General features: G+C 39.7%; 1 protein-coding gene across 1 annotated transcript in view; it reads left to right on the forward strand.

Moving 5' to 3' along the window:
* The window catches only part of LOC124717039 (zinc finger protein 490-like), a 72,646-nt gene that overhangs the window by 27,329 nt on the left and 20,974 nt on the right, over positions 1–24,343 (forward strand). Inside the window, exons 3-7 of the mRNA XM_047243694.1 lie at positions 6,173–6,241; positions 6,353–6,430; positions 6,583–6,651; positions 12,458–12,626; positions 22,262–22,633. Coding sequence (XP_047099650.1) covers positions 6,173–6,241; positions 6,353–6,430; positions 6,583–6,651; positions 12,458–12,626; positions 22,262–22,633 — 757 coding nt within the window. The remainder of the gene's footprint in view (positions 1–6,172; positions 6,242–6,352; positions 6,431–6,582; positions 6,652–12,457; positions 12,627–22,261; positions 22,634–24,343) is intronic.

The raw sequence follows: 24,343 nt of genomic DNA on the forward strand, positions 1-24,343 counted from the left end.
ATTTTTATAGTCAGGTATGTCGAATTTTTTTCTGTCAGTATATTGATACATCAGATTCCTGATATTTTTAAAAATATCAACAGTTCTAATTCTGACCCACCCAACTACGAGTCCTTCATCTTCGTCAAGGCAGGACTGGGTTAACTTGACCATATGGATGTCCTGAAAGAGTTTGTTCACCATGTTGTGGGAAGGAAAACTATATTCAGAAATTCTATATAAAATTTTTTGCGTCTAAAAAGAAACAAAATAAGTACCTTCTTCATTTTCAAAGAAATTATGATTTTCTTCCAATAAGACAACACACAGTGTTTCTAATAGTGTAGTAGTAGTAGCAGTAGTAGTAGCAACAACAACAATAAAGTTATCGACAGCTGATTGTTATGGTGGTCTACAGTAATTCTGAACTACTGTTTGTAAGAGGTCTCAGAGAAGCAGAATTAATGATTTCCCACTACGTGATGTCTTTTTCAAAATTAAGTGAATGAAATTTTTTCTGTGCAGCAGGACTTATAAAATTGGGTCTGTACTTTCTTCATAGAACAACATAGCCTTGCCTACCTAGTATCTTCTCACACTATTAGTACACGTGTTTGATTAACAGTTGTTAATTAAACAAAAACAGTGCATAGGTTTGACCACCTCCTCCCCCTTCCCAAATAAAATAATAGTTGGTACTCCACTCCCCTACACACACACACACACACACACACACACACACACACACACACACACACACACACACAAACATTATACAATGGTTATCAGTGTCAGCTTAAAAAAGTTAAATACAATTGCATCACATTATAAGGTGACAAGTCTGTTACATATAGAGGCATGGCCATTGAAGCCAACAGAGGGCAGCCAATGTTGACAAGATGTTGCAGAAGTTGACTTGCAGTATCCTGTCTATTCAGAGAGGCAATTGCGTAATGGGGATGCCACCAAGCCAATGTGATGGTGTTTCCTGTAGCAACTGTGGTTGGGCATGAGATTTGTTCTAGTGTTCTAGTGGAGCACTGATGTGTCTCTTTTCAGAATTTAGTCAGCAGTACCACAGTAATCCTGGAACAATCTGTATGTATTGTGTTTGTATGATTCTTGCTATTCTGTGTCCACTTCTCTGTTTTTACTATATTGATGATGTTTAAAAGATTTGCGGCTGGTACTCCTGCACATTCCCTCTCTCCATCCTAGACGGCTGCTTTATCGATCTTGCCTGTCGTTTCATTTCCAGGAATGACATAATGAGCTTTTACTCTGTACATGTTTCCTAGTTGTGAGTTCTAACATCAAGTTCTTGATGTCATAAGCCACAGGATTGTGCACTGTAAACATATTTCAGTAATTGAAGTGGAAGGTTGGAATCACAGAGGATAGCAACCTAATCATGCATATGCTTATCAGTGTTCAGAGAGTAAGCGTTGTTTATTTGTGGGCTCAGCTTTTTATGTTCTTGATCTTGATATCAAGTAAGGATATTTTTGGACTCATACTCTGACAGCACTTTCATTGCTGTTAAGAGAATCTGTACCACAGTTCTAACCTCTGTAGAATAACAAAGAAGTCGTTTGTGTCAATAATCCATATACTGAAGTTACAGAAACAGATGTAGGTACACACGCCATTCTTCTGGAGTGTTATGTCTACAAGCTGTGTTTGCAGTAAGTGCAACCATGCCCACCTTGTCATGCCCACACAGGCGCTTTCAGCTGTCCTAAACACAAAAACATATCAGCTGGACCTATGACTTGGCTGTGAATTTGTATTACTATTTTTTCGATGTGTTCATTCTTATTTAAGTTGAATTTCAGGCCTACTTACAGGCTTGTTCTATTAAGTACTTCTATTTGTTGTCCCACCACCATAGCTGAGGTCACTGATGCACATCTTTGCAGTGACGCTCGACTCTGAGGTAAACCGGTTTGGATCCTGATGGTGGAAAATTTTCACTACCAGTATTTGTCCGGCAAGAGGAGGAGGGATGATGGCGTAAAGTTCCTAATCACCAGACTTTGTGCGGATGTCTGGATTAAATTCCAATCCTCTCCATCATTTCTCATGAGATGGGGGAATGTGACACTGTTGATGGTGATCTATCTGCTACACAGGTATGTTTAGTTTGGCAGCTCCCTCTGGGCTAACCAAGAGGAGTAGGATAGGTCTGGGCACTGGGTTTCACCCTCTCCCTTCCCTTCATTCACAACAACACAAACCCAACACTACACTATACAAGCCTCATCACAGTCATCCACAAGAGGACGACGGTTCAAAGCCGCATCCGGCCATCCAGATCTAGGTTTTCCGCAGTTTCCCTAAATCGCTCCAGGCAGATGCTGGGATGGTTCCTTTGAAAGGGGGTGGCCAATTTTCTTCCCCATTCTTGGCACAATCTGAGCTTGCTCTCAGTCTCTAATGATCTCGATGTCGACGGTACATTAAACCCAATCTTTCTTCCTTTCCATCATCTGCAAGACACAATACACACTTGGCGCTTCATATCAGGCCAGGGGAAGGGTATGGCAAGCTACCTGCACTAAAACCTCACTTAGAGTGATGATGCTGGATTCCTGCACCATGCCCATTCCCTGGATGTGGTACAGCTTCTACTTTTTGGGTTTATTTTTGAAGTCTATCTATGCAAGAGGCAAACAGTACAGTGCCAATAGCAAAGTTGAAGTGGTTGATTAAGATTTGATATATTGTCAAATGGAAACATGTGGCCGTACAAATGTTCATATGATTAGTTCATATAATTGTTAATTACTTTAGGATTGCCTAATTACAACCAATAGTCACATTACTGGTTCAGCATTATATTGCCTTATTCAGATATGATCATAATCTACAAACGGATTCTTCATGATATACAGATTGTAGTTAATATAATGGAAGGAAACATTCCACGTGGGAAAAATTATATATAAAAACAAAGATGAGGTGACTTACCGAACAAAAGTGCTGGCAGGTCGATAGACACACAAACAAACACAAACACACACACAAAATTCAAGCTTTCGCAACAAACTGTTGCCTCATCAGGAAAGAGGGAAGGAGAGGGGAAGACGAAAGGAAGTGGGTTTTAAGGGAGAGGGTAAGGAGTCATTCCAATCCCGGGAGCGGAAAGACTTACCTTAGGGGGAAAAAAGGACAGGTATACACTCGCACACACGCACATATCCATCCACACATACAGACACAAGCAGACATATATGTCTGCTTGTGTCTGTATGTGTGGATGGATATGTGCGTGTGTGCGAGTGTATACCTGTCCTTTTTTCCCCCTAAGGTAAGTCTTTCCGCTCCCGGGATTGGAATGACTCCTTACCCTCTCCCTTAAAACCCACTTCCTTTCGTCTTCCCCTCTCCTTCCCTCTTTCCTGATGAGGCAACAGTTTGTTGCGAAAGCTTGAATTTTGTGTGTGTGTTTGTGTTTGTTTGTGTGTCTATCGACCTGCCAGCACTTTTGTTCGGTAAGTCACCTCATCTTAACAGATTGTAGTTATATATGTAGTGAACTTCTTGAAAAATGGTATAACATATGTCAATAAAATATGCACCATTTCATTTCTTTGTGTAAGAGACTCTTTTATCATGTCACAGCGAGATGCGTGCTCAATTGATGTGTTTTATATCATTGTCATTATGTTCATACATATAGCTGTAAAACATGGTGAAACAGTTGGTGGATTTTTGTTGCATCTGAAAATGGCAATAAATTTCCGAAAATCATGATTTCAGTGTTTACAGTAATGTGGTGATGTATACATACTAAATTATTATACAAAAGTGGTTAGTATACAATGCAATAAGACAGAATATGCCTTCATTTCTCAATTTGTGCATCTAAAACTTTCTCTAGAGATGTTGAGAATAGTTTTGGTGATAAGGAATCTCCTCACGTCTCCTCTTTCAGTTACGATTTCCTTACTATTGTGATGTAAATTAATGGAAGTTACAGCATTGACATATGCATTCTTTAGTATATCTTGCTAGTATACCCATATTGCAATGGAAGTCTCAAGGTTTTGGTTTATGTAACTTTTCTTAGTATTTTTATTTCGAAGATATAAAGATGGACATTTGAGAATAGGTGAGAATGGATACACTCATGACAGACTTACACATAGAGGTGAACACACAATAAACTATGTAAAGATAATGGACTAAATTGATACACAGATAGGAAGATGAAGATGATCAAAGTAGGAGAGCCCCTCAGTATTTAGATTTGTTTATTGTATACCAGAATAACTGGCAACTACAACAATAATAAACAAGCAAAGAAATCAGTGGGAAATCGTGCCAGTTCTGTAAATTTTCACAATAGTGTTTTGCGCAAAGATCGTGTTCTTCGCTCCAAGGATTCCTGTTAGTTCATTGAGAAATTCCGAAATACTTTCTTATTGATTGAACCTACTGGTAACAAATTTAGCAGCACGCCTGTGATTGCTTCAACATCTTCCTTTAATTTAATCTGATAGTGTTCCCTAACACTCGAGTAGCACTCAACTATGGCTTGCAGTAGGTTTCTGTACACAGACACCTGTGGAAATGAACTACACTTCTGTAGATTTTCCCCAACAAACTGAAGAGTTGACCATTCACTTTCTCTATTACCGACCTTATATGCTCACTCCATTTTTTGTCACTTTGCAACATTACACCTGGATATTTAATTAACGTGACTGTCAAGCAGCACATCACTAATACTGTTTTAAAAAACGGCAGGATTGTTTTTCTTACTCATTTCCATTATCTTACATTTTTCTGTATTTTTGAGGAAGCTGCCATTCATCACACCAAATAACAATCCTGTGGAAATCATCCTGAGTTGTCCTACAATCACTCAGTGATGACACTTTTCCATACACTCAGCATCATCAGCAAACAGTTTCAGAGTGCTGCTCAGCCCATCCGTCTGATTGTTCATATACAGGGTGTTTATACATTAATTATACAAAAGTAACCTGTGATTGTGAAAATGTAAATAACTTACAGAAATGTCTGATGTAGACTGAATGCAGTATATCGTCACGTTTTATTTACAAATGGTAATGTGGTTACCTTTTGTAATGCATGAAATGTCCTATCTGTAATGAATTTGATGCCAAATCCTATGAAGCCAGTCTTAATGTATGGTGGCAGTTGTTACCCATTGACACAGCTCGTTTTCTGGAAGTGGAGAAACAAACCCTCTGTCTTTAATGTAACACCATACACATAAGTCCATTATGGTTAAATGAGGTAATCATGGTGGCCATGCTCTGCATTGTTATACAACTCCATGATGAATGCTGGAATAATGCATTTGTGCATGCCACCTAACAAGAACATTGGGAACTAACAGTTAGGCGGGAATAAAACTTTGAAGTATATTGCATTCAGTGCTGTATCTAACATTTATATAAATGGAAACTCCAGGTAGGAATATCAATAATATAAGGAAAGAAATAGAGTGCTACTAATCATAAAGATGATACATTGAGTTGCAGATAGGCACAATGAAAAGACTTTTACATGTTTAGCTTTTGGCCAAAGCCTGCTTCAGAAAAGTAAACACAAACACACAATGGACCAGAATGCCAGTCCAAGCTGCCAGAGATGCCACTTGTGTGTGCATAAGGTGTGCTTATTTGTGTGAATGTGTTTGTGTTTTCTTTTCTGAAGAAGGCTTTGGCCAAAACTAAATGTGTAAAAATCTTTTTGCTGTGCCTGTTTGCAACTCGGCATGCGAGTAGCAATCTGTCCTTTTCCTTGTATTGTAAACATTTCTACAAGTTATTTACTCTTTTCAAAATTAAAGATTACTCTTTTGTAAGTAATTTATAAACACCCTCTATATAGAATCAATGTTCCCTCAGTTGACACTACATAAGGAGATCACTGAGGATGTGGAACATGTTACATTAGGATAGATCTAAAGATTCTAACTGAAATGCTCCTGAACGGTGTGGAATACTATTGCCCTGAAATACATGTAGGTCATTAAAAAACTGAAATACAGGCAGTTGGTGATTTTGTATTAATAATTTTTGTATTTTGCTCACTTTCATTCAGATAAAGGATTTGATTTGCTTAAAAATATTGTTTTCCTTGGTTTGTTTACTAATATTGAATATATTGTAATTGATTTGTCTTTATTTTATTTTTTATTTGTTTGTTGATACAGGAAATGGTATACATTGAGGACCCCCTTGCACTTACTCAAGCTGATGTAAAACAAGAGAATTCGTTCGATGTTAGTATTACGCATGTTTCATTGTCTATTATGGACAATTTACTTTATAAATAATATTGTTCGGCTCATGTCTGTCATAGAGCTCATTATATTTTCTTTATGTATTTGTAGATAACAACAGAATGCAGCATAGAAGACAACAGTTCACAAGATTGGCAAAACTCAGTCCTGATAAAGGAGGAGATTGAGGTACCGTGTTTAGAATACATTTCCTTGTAATGACTCATTTTAAGAAGAGTAACATGTTGAGCTTCTGAGTTTGTAGAGCATTATTTTCCTGTATTTTCCTAGTAAAACTGTATTAAATGGCTGTTGCTTAATTTCATTGCAATCTCTTTCAGATTGCAGAGGGCTGGGAACTAGCTGGAGAAGAAGCAAGTATATATTTCGAACCAGAGATGTGCATTACAGTGAGTTTTTGAAAACTCAGCATCCTTAAATTTTTGTTGTCTCAAATTACATGATACATATGTCCCTCAGATTTGTAGCTGCCTGAAAACAATGTTGTGGGATTTATGTGATCAAAGTCAGTGAGAAAAAAACTGTATGTGTAGTAGTAGTAGTAGTAGTAGTAGTAGTAGTAGTAATTTTGGAAGTGGATCAAATTGTTTGACAAGATTGGATCCAACTTATTTAATTTTTTTGTGTCCAGAAAATTTCCTCTGAAGTTTTTCAGCCAAATATCAGGACATAGCCAGTGCTTCTTTCTTGTCAAGCCATGGGTTGTCAAGGGCACATCTTTTAGACAACTGGGACATTGCAGATGATGTTCCATGTCCTGGACTTGACCACAGGCATGTTTGTTGTCTGCTTCATCTTTAAGGCTCCTTTTAATTAGATTTGTTTTGAGTGGTGCTACACTCATTCTGATGTGATTCAGCATTCTCCAAATCTTTCAACTTGATATATTGTCACTGGACATCTTTTTGTGAGCCTGGATAATCCTTTGCGGGTTTCTTTAGGTCAGTACTATAAGGGATCTCTTGTGGGATTTAAGCCTGCCAAGTCTGCACGTAGCACTGTGTGTGCGGTGGCAGTCATTGAAAGTCTGTTTAAATTATTCTGTATGCTCATGTGCAGTTCTTCTCAATTCAGAATCAGAGAATCTGGTTGCTTACATAGCTTCCCAAGCTGCACAATTCAATTGGTTAGATAAAAAAATATACTCACCAAGTGGTGGCATGAGAAAACACACATAAAAGTTAAGGAAGTGTGCAAACTTGTGCAAGCTTTCAGAGTCAGTAGCTCTTTCTTCTGGCAGAAAAGTTGAAAGGGAAAGAAGAGGAATGAAGGAAAAGAATTGACAAATTTTAGGAAGTGGGGACTGTTGTGTTCTGCCTACTCATCTGATATAGGGTGCCTAGGGAAGTTGCTTTCTCGGATCGCTAGACAACAGTTAAAGCAAAAATTAATAAAGTTTATTACAGTAAGATAAATGACAATACTTAACTTTGTGTATCCACAAAGGTGTGTCGCAAGCAAGTGGCAATATGCAATTAATCAATGTTCTTTGGTATATACAAATCCAATGCAAGCAAATCAATACAGTTCATAAGTCACTGCTGTAGCGTTCGGAGGACAGCTCGTTTTCAACTCGGGCCTTGGCCAGGCATAGCAGCGCTTACCTTCTCTTCGTGTAGAGGTTGCTCCTGTCTCAGTGTCATCCTAGAGAGGGGCCCCATCAGTGTACTGTTGGGTGACGTCGTCTCAAAGCCCTCTCTACTGTAATGTTCCAGGCTGACGTGCCAGCACTGGATGTTTCACTGGAACAGGGGAGTGGTGGAAAAGGTGCACAGATCTGTGGGTAAGGGGAGACTTACCGGATAGAACGAGAAGGAAAGTCTTATTGTTGGGGACTGCACTGGGCAAGATTTGAAAACCTGAGAGCTTAAACTTCGAATTCAGTAATTTCTGTATTGCTTAATATCCTGTCTTCCACCTGTAAGCTCTCAGATTTTGAAATCTCTTGGTGCAGTCGCCAACAATCAGTCTGTCCTTCCCATCTCACCCAGCAAATCACCACTGATCTGGGCGACTTTTTCATAACTTTCCCATTTCCTAACCTTGCCAGTACTTTTCCTTCATCTCTCTTCCTTCCTATTCAAATCGTCCACTAGCCCTGAAAGCTTGCACATTTCCTTAACTTCTATGTGTGTTTTCTCCTGCCACCGCATGATGACTAGATTTTTTTATCAATCCAAATATATTTTCAAAAACTGATTGTTTTTGTTGATCCCAAAGAGGTTTGAGTTTCACGCATGCTGTTGTTAGCCTATGTATGTCTTATTAAACTTGTATCGACCTTTATGGCATGTGCGAATCTGGACCATATGGTGCATGCATATTCTGCCATGGAGAAGCAAAGTGTTATTGATAATATTCAGACGAGATGTTAATGAGTTTTCTAGTTCCATTCTACTTCAAAGATGTTTCTTTGTGTGGTAATAGCCAGATCATTTGCACACAAAGAAATAGGTAGTATGGACTGGTGTTGGTTGATTGTTTGCCTATAGGTTAAATAAAAGAAGAATACAACCTGAAACACAGTATCAATGTTAGTACATAGTATCAATGTTAGTACAGCAAACCATGTTAAGGTGTGTGGTGGAATATACTTTTTTTACCATTATTGGCATCTAGTACCCCCACCCCTTTTCATATTTTATTCACGACTGGTGTTTGGAGAGGACAACAGTCAGTAAGCCTTTGTATGAGCACTGATCTCTCGACTCTTCTGGGAATGGATACTCTCAGAATTTTGACAGTAAACCTTTTCATGTTGCACAACACCTCTCTTGTAAGGTCCGCACTGGAGTTTGTTGAGCATCTCTGTGTTGCTCTCACACTTAGTAAATGATCTTATGCTGAAATTTCCCACTTGTTTTCTAATCTTCATTATCATACCTGTTAAACCTCCCTGGTAAGGACACAAACTGAGGAGGAATATTCAAATATCGGTCAAACTGCTTTGATGCTGTTGTATCAGTAGTTCATATGAGGTGGTGTGTTCATCTAAATTAGTCCAAACATTTATTAAGTGGATAAAACACAAGCATATTTATTTACACATGTACAAGGCAGTTGAAAATATATGTAATTTTGATATCCTTGGTTGTATTTGTTCCACACTGGTTCTGGTACAGTAAAGTTGATCACTTGCTGGCTGTTTCAGTATACTGTTACTTGCTAGCTGTTACAATATTAGGAGTGTCATACTTGGTACATAGTAGTTATCTCATTGCCACTCTTCCAAAATTGGGTGGAGCTCTGAGTGCGGCATCTTAAAATGACACACGGACAGATACACTTCCTTGGAGTGAGTAGAAGCAAAGAACAGAAGGGAGAACCGATAGAAGTACTCAAGGTACCCTCCGCCACACACTGCCAGGTGGCTTGCGGAGTATGGATGTAGATGTAGATGTAGACGGTGTGCTCTGATGACGTTCATAGCCCACTACATAGGAAGGCAGCTAGCTAGCCCTGGAGAGAGCTTTGCTCGTGGTAGTACAATGGTGGCCTATTTAAATTTATCTTCTTCCACAGAGATGTGAGCCGTGTATCATGTGAGGTCGCAAAGACACCGTTGATACTGCAGTAATAAAGTATTGTCTGGAAAAAGGTGCTGAAATATTCAGTCAGATCTTTGATAACACCGTGCAGTGGTGTGAAGATTGTCAGCTTGCTTTAAATTTGCAGAAACGTAAAATTATGTACTACACAAAACGAAAATACTTAATATCCTGTGACTACAATATGAATAATTCACAATTATAATCAGTCAACTTGTACAAATACCTGTGCTTAACAATTTGTAGATATATTAAATGGAATTTTCACCTAGGCCCAGTTACAGGAAGGTGGCAGGCTTTGGTTCATTGACAGGATGTTGGGAAGATGCAGTCAGTCTACAAGGACATTTGTGTACAGATCCCTTGTTTGTCCCATCTTAGAATACTGCTAGAGTGTGTGGGACCCGTCCTAAAAAGTACAGGGAATACAGAAGGTTTACAAAGAAGGGAGCACGAATAATCACGGGTTTGTTTGACTCACGGGCAAGCATTATTGAAATGTTGAAAAATCTAAATTGGTGTACTCTTGGAGATGGAAGAAAATTATCCTGCAGAAGCCTATTTGCAGAATTTAAAAAACTGGTATTAAATGAAGAATCTAGATATATTCTTCACTCGCCTACATATCACTACTGTGAGGATTGTGAGGACAAGATTAGACTAATTAGGACATGCCCAGAGGCATTTTAGCAGGCATTCTTCTATGCTCTGTACACAGTTGGAACAGGATGAAACCCCAACATATTGTTTCGTGGTAAGTAACCTGTTCCGTGCACTTTACTTTGTTTTTCAGAGTAGATATCCAGATGTAGAGCTAGTGTTTTGTAAGCCTTTTTTTCATAAATGAATTGCAGTGTCTGCAGCTTCTTTCATTGAGTCTTGGCCTGGCAGCTACTTTTCCTGTATTAGTTTTTGCACTTTAGGTTGCTCTAGATGGTAAGTCCTAATCCATGTACTGACCAAGCCTGGTGGCATTGCTCTAAATGGCTACTAATCCGTGTACTGACCGAGTGTGTCTGCCACGTGTAGCAGTTTGTATGCAGCAAACCTGTACATGCTCATGACTGACAGCCTCACTTTGTTGAAATGTGGCGGGTGCCCACTGCTGATTGCTAGTTGTTCATTGCATGCAAGAACACTCTCAATACCAAACATGTATCAGCTGCCTACATACTGATGTATAACATCAAAACCAATAGGAAACCAAAATGGAAATTGCATTGGTGGATGAGAGAATTCTATTGCCAAAGAATACAGAATGAAAACAGACTTATGCAAGATACAAATTTCGAAGTGATAAAGTTTACTCAGTTGTCCTTACATGATTTTGAACAATTAAACGTGGTGATAGGGGGAGGGGGGTGGGGGGAGGGGAAGCAGTAATCTGAGGGAGAGGTTCTTCTCTCTTCTCGAAGAAGCTAGTAAAAAATATTTTCTTTTTTAGTTCCTGAATTGGCATCTTCATTTAGTTGCTTATCCTTTTCCACCCTGGCCTGCACTATTGTGCAGGTTTTGTTATAAATTTGCTGCAGCTCAACTACATCACTTTTTTGCATCACTCCAGACTGCAATGGTCATGCGAGTTCCTGGCTTTTGTTTGGCAGCTGTTTTCCTTCATATTGTGACCACCAGAGTGCAACAGATCATTTCAAACTTCAATGAAAAGACGAAGTCATGGGTACCAAAGATAAACCAATATATTATCTTACATTTCATTAGTTTGAGGCAATTCCTGGATTATTTTAGAGTGATAATGTTTCATTTAGTGTATGTAATGTGTCTAAACAAATGTGTGAAGTGCTAGTTGGATTTTAGGTGTATTTGTATTTTGACTTTTTGAACAAACTATCACCATGAAAATTTTTTTGTATGATGTACAGATCATAATATATGGAAATTGGCACATTTTGGATAAAGCTTTAAAATTTTTTTCCGTCAGAGAGGAAAGGGGTATGTCCATCTATGCATCCTCAAGCTTATTTTTGTTGTGGTTGTCTCTGTCCTTTGGATTGTGTAACACACCTTGTTTTATAGAGCTGTGTCAGGACAGAACCATATCTTGATTTTCATTTTTGTCATGCGTGAACAGCAGAACTACCGTCTCAACTGCACAAGTGGAGCACTCTGAACTCTTTGTGCTGTAGGATGATAGACCTCTGTGATTCATATCAGTGTGCCGCAAGTTTGACTGTGAAAGCCACGGGCTACAACACGGTATCAACTGCGTGAGGCACAGCTGCAAATGCTGCTGCGAGTTGCTGCTGTGAATTGCTGCCCCACTCAGCAGATATGCGGATACATGCGTTTTATGATAGATTATGTTTCCAGCACTTTATGGTTAATAGTGCAATCAAATAATAATGGCCCCCCTCTGTATATTTCTGCACAGTATTGCATTTATTTACATTGAGTGTCAGCTATCACGTCCATCATCAAGGATCCTCAGCATGTCCTCCTGAATTTTGGTACAGTTATCTGGCATTGCTGCTTCCCTGTATGTAACAGCATCATCTGTGAGTAACCTCGAGAAGCTTCCTATGTTATCTACCAACTCATTTATGTGTATAATGAACAGTTTGATAAATATGCCTAATCCGTTCCCACTACTTTACTCACGCCAGATTTATGCTCTTCCTTGTTATTACAGGAGGACCAGTGGACACTAGAGAATTTGCAGGACAAATTTCCTAATGGAGAAAATAGGTTAGCTGCTCAAAGTAATCAGAAGGAGAGCTGTGGTGATGATATTGAAGTCATTGACTTGGCGTCTGATGATAATGTTGAGGAAACAACAATGGATGTTAAACCTAAAACTGGTAATAATAAAACTGACAAATAGGCAGTATTTAGCTAGTTGTATTTTAATATATCATTAAAGAGTTAAAATATTTTTTGGAGTGCTGTTTCTGTGGATCACGCACATGTTATAATAATAACATTGAAATGTGCTAAGAGAAAGGGGGTGAGGGAGGCTACCAGTGCATTTCTGTTTGATGTATTTTATTCAATCATCATTGCATTGTCCTTGATGCTTAAACCTTTCACTGCTGTGGATGTGTATACACACCCTGCTCCACCATTCCCCAGGCACTGTTCACACACATATGCATGCCGCTTAGGTTTTCCTACAGTGCTGTTGAAGTCTGTATGTGTCCTGAGCCACTGACATCTCACTGTTGCGGGTGCATTACTTCCACATCTCAGTGATTAAAAAAGTTGTGAGAATTTATCATAAAACATATGTGCCTCTTTGTGTGGTATTATTTGCAGAAAACCTTGTTCTGATATCTTGAACCATTTATGAAATATGATAATTGTTGTGACCATATAATTCCCGATGTGCAGGGATGGAAATAGGCAGATTGTGTGCAGCCGCCCAATGGAAGTAAAAATCAATAACTCAATAATGTAATGATATATCTTCCTGCTCTCAGTTCTAAATAAAATTTTGATATCTTACTTACAATTTACTTACTGCAATGTATGAGCTAAAATCAACCATACAACACCATGTTATTTCACATTGTCATGCCATTAAGGAATAACCAACAACATTTTTTAGACTTTATGTGATTAGCAGTAATTGTATTAAAATGAGTACACCTTCACCATCCAAAGAAGACATGATGTCACTTTACAAATGCCGAATCAATTCTCTTACATCAAGGTACAAAGGATACTTCTCCCACACACATTTTGTGAACAAGTGGCAGTAATGGCATAGATTCTGTGTCATCACAAGAGTTAAGCCACGTGATTGCCTCAGACAATTATGTTATTCGGAAGAGAACATTAAATAAACCATATTCAATAAGCACTCAGTGGATTGCTGTATGATGGGAGAAAGAGTTAGCAATTCTGGATTAGCTTGTTTTATGTTTCAGATCAACTTACAAATACAGCTACCGTAATAGCACAATGAAATTAATGAAATTGTACATTTAAAGGGAAATGCAAATGGCAGCTATTATTCTGCCTCAGAATTTGCTTGCCCACCAAGGCATTTTACCAGCCTCCCTTACAACCATAGACCATATATAACATATACCATGCAGTTTCATATCTCTCCCATGTTAAGGCTTGAAACCAACATTTAAGTCACGTGACATGGGGCAGAAAGCCAAGTTCCTGTCATTATGCATTGTGTGAAGTGGAGCTGACAGTTACAGTTTTCCCCATTTATAGCTGAAATCAAGCATTGGTTTTGACAATCTAATAAACTATATTACTACTGTTACACATGCAGTAGTGCAGTTAACCTAGTTTCTCCAAAATCCCTGATAATGAAGTAGTGGTTATCGATTATACATGCAGTCAAGTCGAAACATATTGACTATTCTTTTTAACAAGTGACAGATTCACTGTTCTTCAGTGAATACATTCTCTCTCTCTCTCTCTCTCTCTCTCTCTCTCTCTCTCTCTCTCTCTCTCTCTCTCTCTCTCTCTCTCTCATTCCCCCTCACCCCCCCCCCCCCACCCCCCAGCCCCCCCACCCCTTCCTCACTGTGAATTCCTGTAGTTCACCACTTCCACAGGAGTGGAAGACAAAATAACAGTTTCACACACAGCATTAGTTTTCTAACGATTCCACAAGAATATGAACGAAATGTTTTAGTATGCTTTAGTAAGAAAGGAAATTCGTTTATGTGCGTAATATCAGGTTTTACACAAAATAAGTGCATATATTTTCTGACTTTTGCTTAATACAATGCAGATATGTTAACGATAGGAAGATAGGAAGTGTAATGTATAACAAAATGTTGATTATACTTGTGTATTGAGCTAGATATTAACAATATGTCGTCTCAAAATATTAGTTATTCATCAAGTTTTACATCCAAGGATCAGTATCCATCCGAACTTTCAACACATGGAAATACCTCTGCGCGGATTTTGAAATAGTTTCCTTTCACAGTTTAGATTTTCATCTGTTTGTGAATTGTGTAGACTCAAAAGAAAAATTCTCTTCATATATGAAGGTCATTAATTATGCTGCTAATACCTGTAACGAAATTACACTATAGATAGAGAACCTTCAGGGATTTGGAATGAATCAGTATCTACAGTAACAAGAAGCAGATTGTAGACAGTCTGTATTAACATTAGTATACCTACCCCTATACTGCATAGTTATATTCATAACTACAGCAGCTAATTAATTTAAGTAAAAAGGAAGCTACTATTTTGAAAAACGCTGCTGCATCCACAGTTACACTAAATACTTGCTCTTTGCCTTCCACTGGTAGTTTAATACTAACTTGATTACACTTGAATTTTTCAAACAAAAAAAGTTACTTATTTCTGCAAAAACTGAGTCTTGCAGTGCATTACTATTTAACTTACAGCTTTACAACACAATTCGTACCTACCAATTAGCCATCAGAACATTTTAATTATTGAATCTAGATCTTCAAGTAATAAGAAGAGTGACTAATTTAAGTATGGTTTTCTTTTGAATTAGTAGAAATTGTTGTCAGCAAGACAAACCATAAAGGAATACTGGTGTTGGGGAGTAAGAATTCCAAGAGCCTTAAAAAAGGATATTGTGCACAGTATGTGGTTATCTGCTTTACACAATCATCTTGCTGCTCACTTCTGGTGAATAGACACTATTAACTACGCATGCTCGAACACTTTATTTATTTAAAGTGACTTGCCGCAGAGGTTTCATTTATAGCTGAGTGAAAATATGCTAACAGCAATGCCCTGCCACCCCCCCCCCCACCCCCCCCCCCACCCCCCCCGAAACAATCATATATGGACAGCAATGTACATCCTAAACTCTTTATACAGACATTACTCAAGCTTGATACCACTGTAAACAGCACTTTTTAACAGGATCATTATCAGTTTCATAACTTACTTAGGATCTGCAATAGGCTGTATTGTGTGTGTTAGGGTTGCAGCTTTTTCTGGTAAAGTGTCATGGGGGGAGTACGTTTCTGATGACAATTATAATTATACCTATAAAATTGGTTCTTGTTGAGTGAACCAGTTAGTTGCCTCAGGAGGTTCTCTTAACATAAACTGGAAATCTCTTACTTGCTTTACTAAGTGGCAAAAGTCATAAAATATAAACACTTATGATTATAAATGGATTTCATTTCTTATAAAAGCGTAACAAAACATTTCACTCGTTTTGTTGAGTAATTGTCAGACAAGTAATGTTGCCTGCCAAACTGATACTTTGTGTTCCACTCCTGTGGAAACAGTGGACTAAAGGACTCACAGTGCAACAAAAACAAGTATTCACTAGAGAACTGTAATTTTCTTGCTTGTAAACAGACCTGTCAATATGTTTCATGTGGCCACATGTGAAAGCGATAATCATCTCATTGGTATTAGGAATTTCAAAGAAATCAGGTTAACTGCAATACTACATGTGTAATAGTAATAAGGCAAATTGTTTAGTTGTTTGTCCCTCAGAGCCTTTTTAAGGGGACCAAAAATGGCGTAATCTGAGCGGTACGTGCGGAACTGGTTAACATCGCAGGCCCGGAAATTTTATGAGACAGCCATTCACCGCCTTGTGTCAGAGTGGGACAAGTGTCTCTCAACAGCCAGGGTCAATACTTCTAACATACCCCGGGTCAATACTTCTAACATACAGGTACTGGTTCCTGTAATTATGCCACCAGCTTGTTTCTTTTTGAACGCCCCTTATAATTATTTACGTGAAAAGTAAAAGTTTTAGTGATAAATTGACTGCAGAAGTGGATGTAGCTTTGTTTCAGTTACATAAGCCATTAATTAAGTTGACTTCATCATGTGTAGAAGATGTGGTATATTACTTGCTGAATCACTTTGATATTGGCATCGAATCACATGCATGCTACACCATTGCCGTGTATCTGCCATGCTACATGTCATGTGACTTGTCACACTACATCAGAGGGTATCTTACCTAGGGCTGTAGATGCTGTGAAAATTAATACCATAGTAGGCACTTCAGTTGAAGTGGAATGAAACTGTCTAAAAAGGGCAGTCACAGAAGTTGGACGGATAAACATAGATATAAGGAAAGTGACCCTGAAGAAACATTATGTAACATAACGAATACTTCAATTGATTGATGAAAGGAGGAAGTACAAAAATGTTGAGGGAAAGACAGGAATACAGTAATATAAATCACTTGGGAATTAAATAAATAAGAAGTGCAGGGAAGCTGGAAGAAAAGAATGTGAGGGAATCAAAAACGAAATGGTTGTCAGAAGCAAAAGAAAAATCAAAATAACTTTTGGTGAAATTGAAAGCAAAGGCGTTAACATTAGGACTGCATTGGAAATTCCACTGTTAAATACAGTGGAAAGAGTGGATAAATGTAAAGAGCACAATGAAAGCCTCTGTGAGGGAGGATCAGTACTTGTACAGTGATGTGATAGAAGAAGAAATGGGAGTGGATATGGAAGACATAGGGCATCCAGTATTATAGTTTAACGGAGCTTTGGAAGACTTGCGATGAAATAGGGCAAAAGAGATATATAACATTCCTTTGGAATTCCTAAAGTGATTGGTGGAAGTGGCAACTAAACAGCTATTGAAGTAAGTGTGTAGAATCTATTGAGACTGGAGACATACCATCAGGCTTCTGGAAGAATACCATCCACACAATCCCAAAGATAGCATGGGGAGATAAGTTTTGAGAGCTATTGCACAATCAACTGCAGGATGCAATATTTCATCTCTACTACTCAGTCTGTATGTAGAAGAAGCAGTGATGGAAATAAAATAAACATTCAGGAATGGCATTAAAGGTCAGGGTTAAAGGATATCAGTGATAAAGTTCGCTGATGACGTTGCTATCCTCAGTGGAGGTGAAGAAGAATTACAGGACCAGTTGAATGTAATGACCAATCTCATGAGCACACACTGCAGATTGAGCATAAACCAAAGAAAATGGAATTAATGAGGGGTAGTAGAAATAAAATGAACAATGAACTTAACATTAAAATAGGTGACTATGAGGTAGACGAAATGAAGGAACTCTGCTAATGTGGAATAAAAATAATACATGACAGATGATGCAAGAAGGGCATAAAAAAAAAAAAAGAAAACTAGCACAAGCAAAGAGGGCATTCATGTGTGAAGGAAGTGTACTAGTATCAGACACAGTCTACTAGTATTAGACACAGGCCTTTAAGGAAGAAATTTCTAAGAGTGTATGAGTGGAGCACAGCATTGTATGGTAGTGAAACATGGATTGTGGGACAACCGGAACAGAAGATAATCAAAGTGTTATAGACATGGAGCTATAGGAGGATGTTGCAAATTAGATGGACTGATAAGAAATGAAGAGGTTCTCCACAGAACTGGCAAGTGGAAGAACGTGTGGAAAACACTGACAAAAAGAAGGGACAGGAGGGATAGGAATTGTGTTTGTACATCAGGGAATAACTTCCATGGTATTAGAGGAAGCTTAGAGAGTAAAAACTATAGGGTAAGAAAAAGACTTGGATACATCCAACAGAGTTGACAATATAGGATGTAAGTACTACTCTGAGATGAAGCCTCTCCCTCTCCTTCCTGCCCCCTCCCCCTCTCCCTCTCCCTTTTCCCTCCACTTATAAATTGACGATTCCTTGATGCCTCAGGATGTGGCCTAGCAACTGAGCTGTTTGTGCCACAAATTTCTGTTCTCTCCAATTTGAATCTTCCATAGTTATCCAGTCTATCTACTCAATCTTCAACATTCTTCTGTAGTACTGGTTGCTTCTTGTCTCAAATACTTATTGTCCATGTTTCACTGCCATGTCCGCCCCTGTAGCTGAGTGGACAGTGTGTCTGACTGCCGTGGGGTGGACCTGGGTTCGATTCCTGGTTGGGTTAGAGATTTTCTCTGCTTGGGGTCTGGTTCCTCATCATCGTTGACATGCAAGTCGCCCAATGTGGTGTTAACAGAAGAGACTTGCAACTTGGCAGCCGAACTTCCCCAGGTGGGGTCTCCTGGCCATCAGTGCCGTACAATCATTTCATTTCACTGTTGTACAAAACTACATTCCAGACAGATATCTGCAGGAAAGGTTTTCTAACATTTAAAATCTTATTTGATGTTTACAAATTCCTCTTTTTCATAAACACTTTTTGTGCTGTTGTCAGCCTGCATTTTTAAATTTTCTCTACTTTGGTCATCATCACATATTTTGCCATCCAAACAGAAAAACCCATCTACCACTTTTAGGTTTTTTTTTTCCTAATCTAATTCCCATGTCACCTTGTTCAGCTCAACAATGTTCCAGTACCTATGTTTTGCTTACCCTTCAACTCACTTTCAAGGCCTCAAACGATAAACTCATCCAAGTCATGACTTATCCAGAAATCTCACTTTCCAAGAGCATATAAAATTTCTGTTTCCTCTTCCATTCCTCACCTAAGGCCTGTGCTTTGGTTAGCATTGATGTGATTGTCATAGTTCTCGTTCTGCAACATGAGATCTCTCGAACCATGGATGGGGGCAACAGGCAGATTACATATTCCTAGGTTTCTGCAAAGCATTTGGCACAGTGCCATACTGCTGACTGTTAATGATAGTAGAAGCCAACGGAATAGGTTCTCATGTATGTGAGTGATTCGTATTGTCAGGAGTGCAGCAGTGAAGTGTGATAGGACCGCTGTTATTTTCTATATGTGTAAATGATCTGGCAGGCAGTATACATAAACGATCTGGTGGACAGGTAAGTAGCAGTCTGTGATTATTTGCTGATGATCCTGTGGAGTATGACAAGGTGTTGTCAGTGAGTGACTATAGGAGGATACAATATAACTTAGGCAACATGTCTAGTTCGTGTGATGATTGGCAGCTAGCTCTAAATGTAGAACAACGTAAATTAATGCAGATGAGTATGAGAAAAAAAAAACCGAGCTGTTCGAGTCTCACATTAGTAGTGTGCTGCTTTACACAGTTATGTCAATTAAACAGCCAGGTGTAATGTTGCAAAGCAACATAAAATGGAATGCGCATGTAAGGATTGTATAATAGGGAAGATGAATGATTGACTTCAGTTTTTTGGGAGAATTTGAGGAAAGTGTTGTTCATCTATAAAGGAGACCACATATACACACATCAAAAAAAGTTTTGCATCAACCCGGTTCCCAGACTCCAGAAGATAGATGTTGGCTTTGTATATTGTATCACAGACACAGTCCCTTTAACTGTCAGAGATGTCACTAAACCCACCCAAAGATGTAAACAACCATGCATGAGCAGCATCTATTAGACGCAGGAGGTCCAACAGCTGATCAGTTCCAGTCATTCCACCAGGAAGGAGGTACACAGCTCATGTTGTCTGTAGTTCAACAATGCCTAGACAGTCAATACTACGATTTGGTCGCATCTGCGTTGTTACTTTGTGCCAGGAAGGGCTCTCAACAAGGGAAGTGTCCAGGGGTCTCGGAGTGAACCAAAGTGATGGTGTTCGGACATGAGGGAGATACAGTGAGACAGGAACTGTCGATGACATGCCTTGCTTGGGCTGCCCGAGGGCTACTATTGCAGTGGATGACCACTACCTAAGGATTATTGCTCGGAGGAACCCTGACAGCAACGCCACCATGTTGAATAATGCTTTTTGTGCAGCCACAGGATGTCATGTTACGACTCAAACTGTGTGCAGTAGGCTGCATGATACGCAACTTCACTCCCAACGTTCGTGGCAAGGTCCATCTTTGAACCACGACACCATGCAGCACTGTACAGATGGGCCCATTAACATGCCGAATGGACTGTTCAGGATTGGCATCACATTCTCTTCACCGATGAGTGTTGCATATACCTTCAACCAGACAATTGTCGGAGACATGTTTGGAGGCAACACCATCATGCTGACTGCCTTATACACACTGTCCAGCAAGTGCAGCTAGGTGGAGATTCCCTGCTGTTTTGGGGTGGCATTATGTAGAGCCGACATACGCCATTGGTGGTCATGGAAGGCACTGTAACAGCTGTACGATACCTGAATGCCATCCTCTGACCGATAGTGCAACCATATCAGCAGCAAATTGGCGAGGCATTTGTCTTCATGGACAACAATTTGCGCCCCCATCATGCACACCATGTAAATGACTTCCTTCAGGATAATGACATCGCTCGACTAGAGTGGCCAGCATGTTCTCCAGACATGAGCCCTATCGAACATGCCTGGGATAGATTGAAGAGGGCTGTTTATGGACGACCACCAACCACTCTGAGGGATGTATGCCGAATTGCCGTTGAGGAGTGGGACAATCTGGACCAACACTGCCTTGATGAACTTGTGTATAGTATGCCACGATGAATGCAGACATGCATTAATGCAAGAGGACGTGCTGCTAGGTATTAGAGGTACTGGTGTGTACAGCAATCTGTACCACCCCCTCTGGAGATCTCGCTGTATGGTGGTACAACATGCAATGTGTGGTTTTCATTAGCAATAAAAAGGTCAGAAATGATGTTTATCTTGATCTCTATTCCAATTTTCTGTACAGGTTCTGGAACCCTTGGAACCGAGGTGATGCAAAACTTTTTTGATGTGTGTAATACACTACTACCTATTGTTGAGTACTATTTGAGTTTCTGGGATCTGCATCATGTCAGATTAAAGGATGACATTGTAGCATTCAGAGGTGGGCTGCTAGATTTTTTTACTGGTAGGTTTGAACAACATGCAGGTATTACAGAAATGCTTCAGGAACTCAAATGGGAATAACTGGAAGGAAGGTGACATTATTTTTGAGGAGCGCTATTAAGAAAATTTAGAGAGCTGTCATTTGAGGCTGACACCAGAGCGATGCTACTGCAGCTAACGTACATTTTGCATAAGATGAGGACCATGAAGATAAGATTAGAGTAATTAGGACTCACAGAGGCACGTAGGCAGTAATTTGTTCCTCACTCTGTGAGTGGAACAAGAAAGGAAGTAACTAGTAGTGGTACATGGCACCCTTTCTATGCACCATACAGTTGCTTGCAGAGTATATATGTAGATGTACAATAATCCCCACCATTGTAACAAGAACATCTCTCCATCTTATTTCTCCTTACTAGTAAAAGTTTTGTCCTTGGAGCCGTGGAAGCATCCTACTTTACATTTACTTCATAACTAGCATTTCTTCCCACTGTCTCCTGCCATGACATAACGAATTGTATAGTCATCAGTTTGTCATGCTCTGTACGTTGCGCAATGGTGTTTACTTGAAACTGCATGCAACCACATTAAAGCATGGCTGAGAGGAACTTGGTGTTTGTCCTAAACTTTTCATTCTCAAGTGTTGGAAGTCACCAGCAGCGTAACTGATAGAGTCTGGACCTGAGTGACAGAGGCTCCGGTGATGCAAATGCTAATGGTAGCCTCCCACAGAAAGCTTATTTCCATACATTACATCAAGCCGTCAGTGCTAAAGCTTCATCTAAATCTACAAATGCTGTTGTTTTGGCAGTTGCACACCAGCTGACGAGACTCGATTTGTTTTCCGGCAGCTCCGATACTGCGCCGACTATTGGAACAGGGCCCGGCGTGGGACGAACCTGGGCCGGAGGAGGAGCCCGCATTCTCCTGCAAGCAGTGTGGTGTGGCTGCTGAGAGTGCCTCGGAGCTGGCGACGCTGTGCGCGTGGCACACTGGCGAGCGGCCCTTTTCGTGCACGACCTGCGAAAAGCGGTTCGCTACACGGGTGCAGCTCTGCATACACAGCATCGCGCACTCGCGGGGGCAGCCCTTCCCCTGCCTCGTATGCGGCGAGGAGATATCGCGGATGGCCCACTTCCGCCACCACATGGTGCTGCACGACGACTCCAGGAACCGCCCGCCCCGGCGCTGCCTCCACTGCCGCCGCACTTTCCGCGGGGACCGTGAGTGGCAACGGCACCTGCTGCGCGCGCACCGCATCAACCGCCGCTCTTCTGTGAGCCGAGCACAACCCGGCAGTCCGAAAACATCTGTTGGGAGCTGCTGCCACTGTGGGCGGGAATTCACAAACAGGTGATCTATTAGTATGTCACTTGGTATTGTGTTTATACTACTGAAGATAGAAGCTCTTGTGATCATTTGGAAGGAAATAGGGAAGTGTGTGTGTTGGCAAAAATGAGTAGAGATCCTGCAATAGTTGCATGCTACAAAAACTACTCAAAGTTACTAAGGAGGTTATTAAAAAAAATCGAAGAACATACACATAATGTCAGAAATCAGTACTTCTGACAATGGAATGTAGTAAAGGGTAAAGTGCAGGAGTGTCCAGCCTAAGGGCCACATATGACCCAAAGCGAGTATCAGTGCAGTCCAAGAAGTAACATCTACCACATACTCAGTAAAAGAAATTCCATGAAATTCTGTATGTGTTAAGTTATGAAATCTCACATAAAAAATCTCAAATGAATTTCACTTTGCTTTTTAAAAATGAATAATTGTAAATTGATCTAAATTACTTCAATGTGTTAACTATATACCTCCCACTGCCCCTCCCCCCCCCCCCCCCCCCCAAACCCTTCTTTTACCCTCAGCAGTTATTGTTAGTGTCAGGTATATGACTTGTGGCCAGAAAATGTTGGTCTTCTTCCAACTGGCCCACATAAGCTGAAAAGCTTAACACCCCTGGTACATGAAATTTAATGAAATGAAAGACGGGACAACCAGCCACAGAACAGGATAACATCACTAATGAACCGAGTGGAAGGATTATAAATGATGTGTCACAGATATAAAATATATTTAATAATCATTTATTAACCAGGCTATAATAGAAAGTATAGGGGCAATCAGATCAAGAGAAAAATCACAACGGTATGTTGAAAAAGCAACTCTCATAAAATTCAGTCTTAAGAATGTATCACCAACTTCTCTTCCTGAAATTAGGAAAATTATATGTTGTTGTTGTTGTTGTGGTCTTCAGTCCTGAGACTGGTTTGATGCAGCTCTCCATGCTACTCTATCCTGTGCAAGCTTTTTCATCTCCCAGTACCTACTGCAACCTACATCCTTCTGAATCTGCTTGATGTATTCATCTCTTGGTCTCCCTCTACAATTTTTACCCTCCACACTGCTCTCCAATGCTAAATTTGTGATCTCTTGATGCCTCAGAACATGTCCTACTAACCGGTCCCTTCTTCTTGTCAAGTTGTGCCACAAACTCCTCTTCTCCCCAATTCTATTCAGTACCTCCACATTAGTTGTGTGATCTATCCATCTAATCTTCAGCATTCTTCTGTAGCACCACATTTCGAAAGCTTCTATTCTCTTCTTGTCCAAACTATTTATCGTCCATGTTTCACTTCCATACATGGCTACACTCCATACGAATACTTTCAGAAATGACTTCCTGACACTTAAATCAATACTGGATGTTAACAAATTTCTCTTCTTCAGAAACGCTTTCCTTGCCATAGCCAGCCTACATTTTATATCCTCTCTACTTCGACCATCATCAGTTATTTTGCTCCCCAAATAGCAAAACTCCTTTACTACTTTAAGTGTCTCATTTCCTAATCTAATTCCCTCAGCATCACCCGACTTAATTAGACTACATTTCATTATCCTTGTTTTGCTTTTGTTGATGTTCATCTTAT

This window comes from Schistocerca piceifrons, chromosome 9 (genome assembly GCF_021461385.2).
Source record: "Schistocerca piceifrons isolate TAMUIC-IGC-003096 chromosome 9, iqSchPice1.1, whole genome shotgun sequence".
NCBI lineage: Eukaryota > Metazoa > Arthropoda > Insecta > Orthoptera > Acrididae > Schistocerca > Schistocerca piceifrons.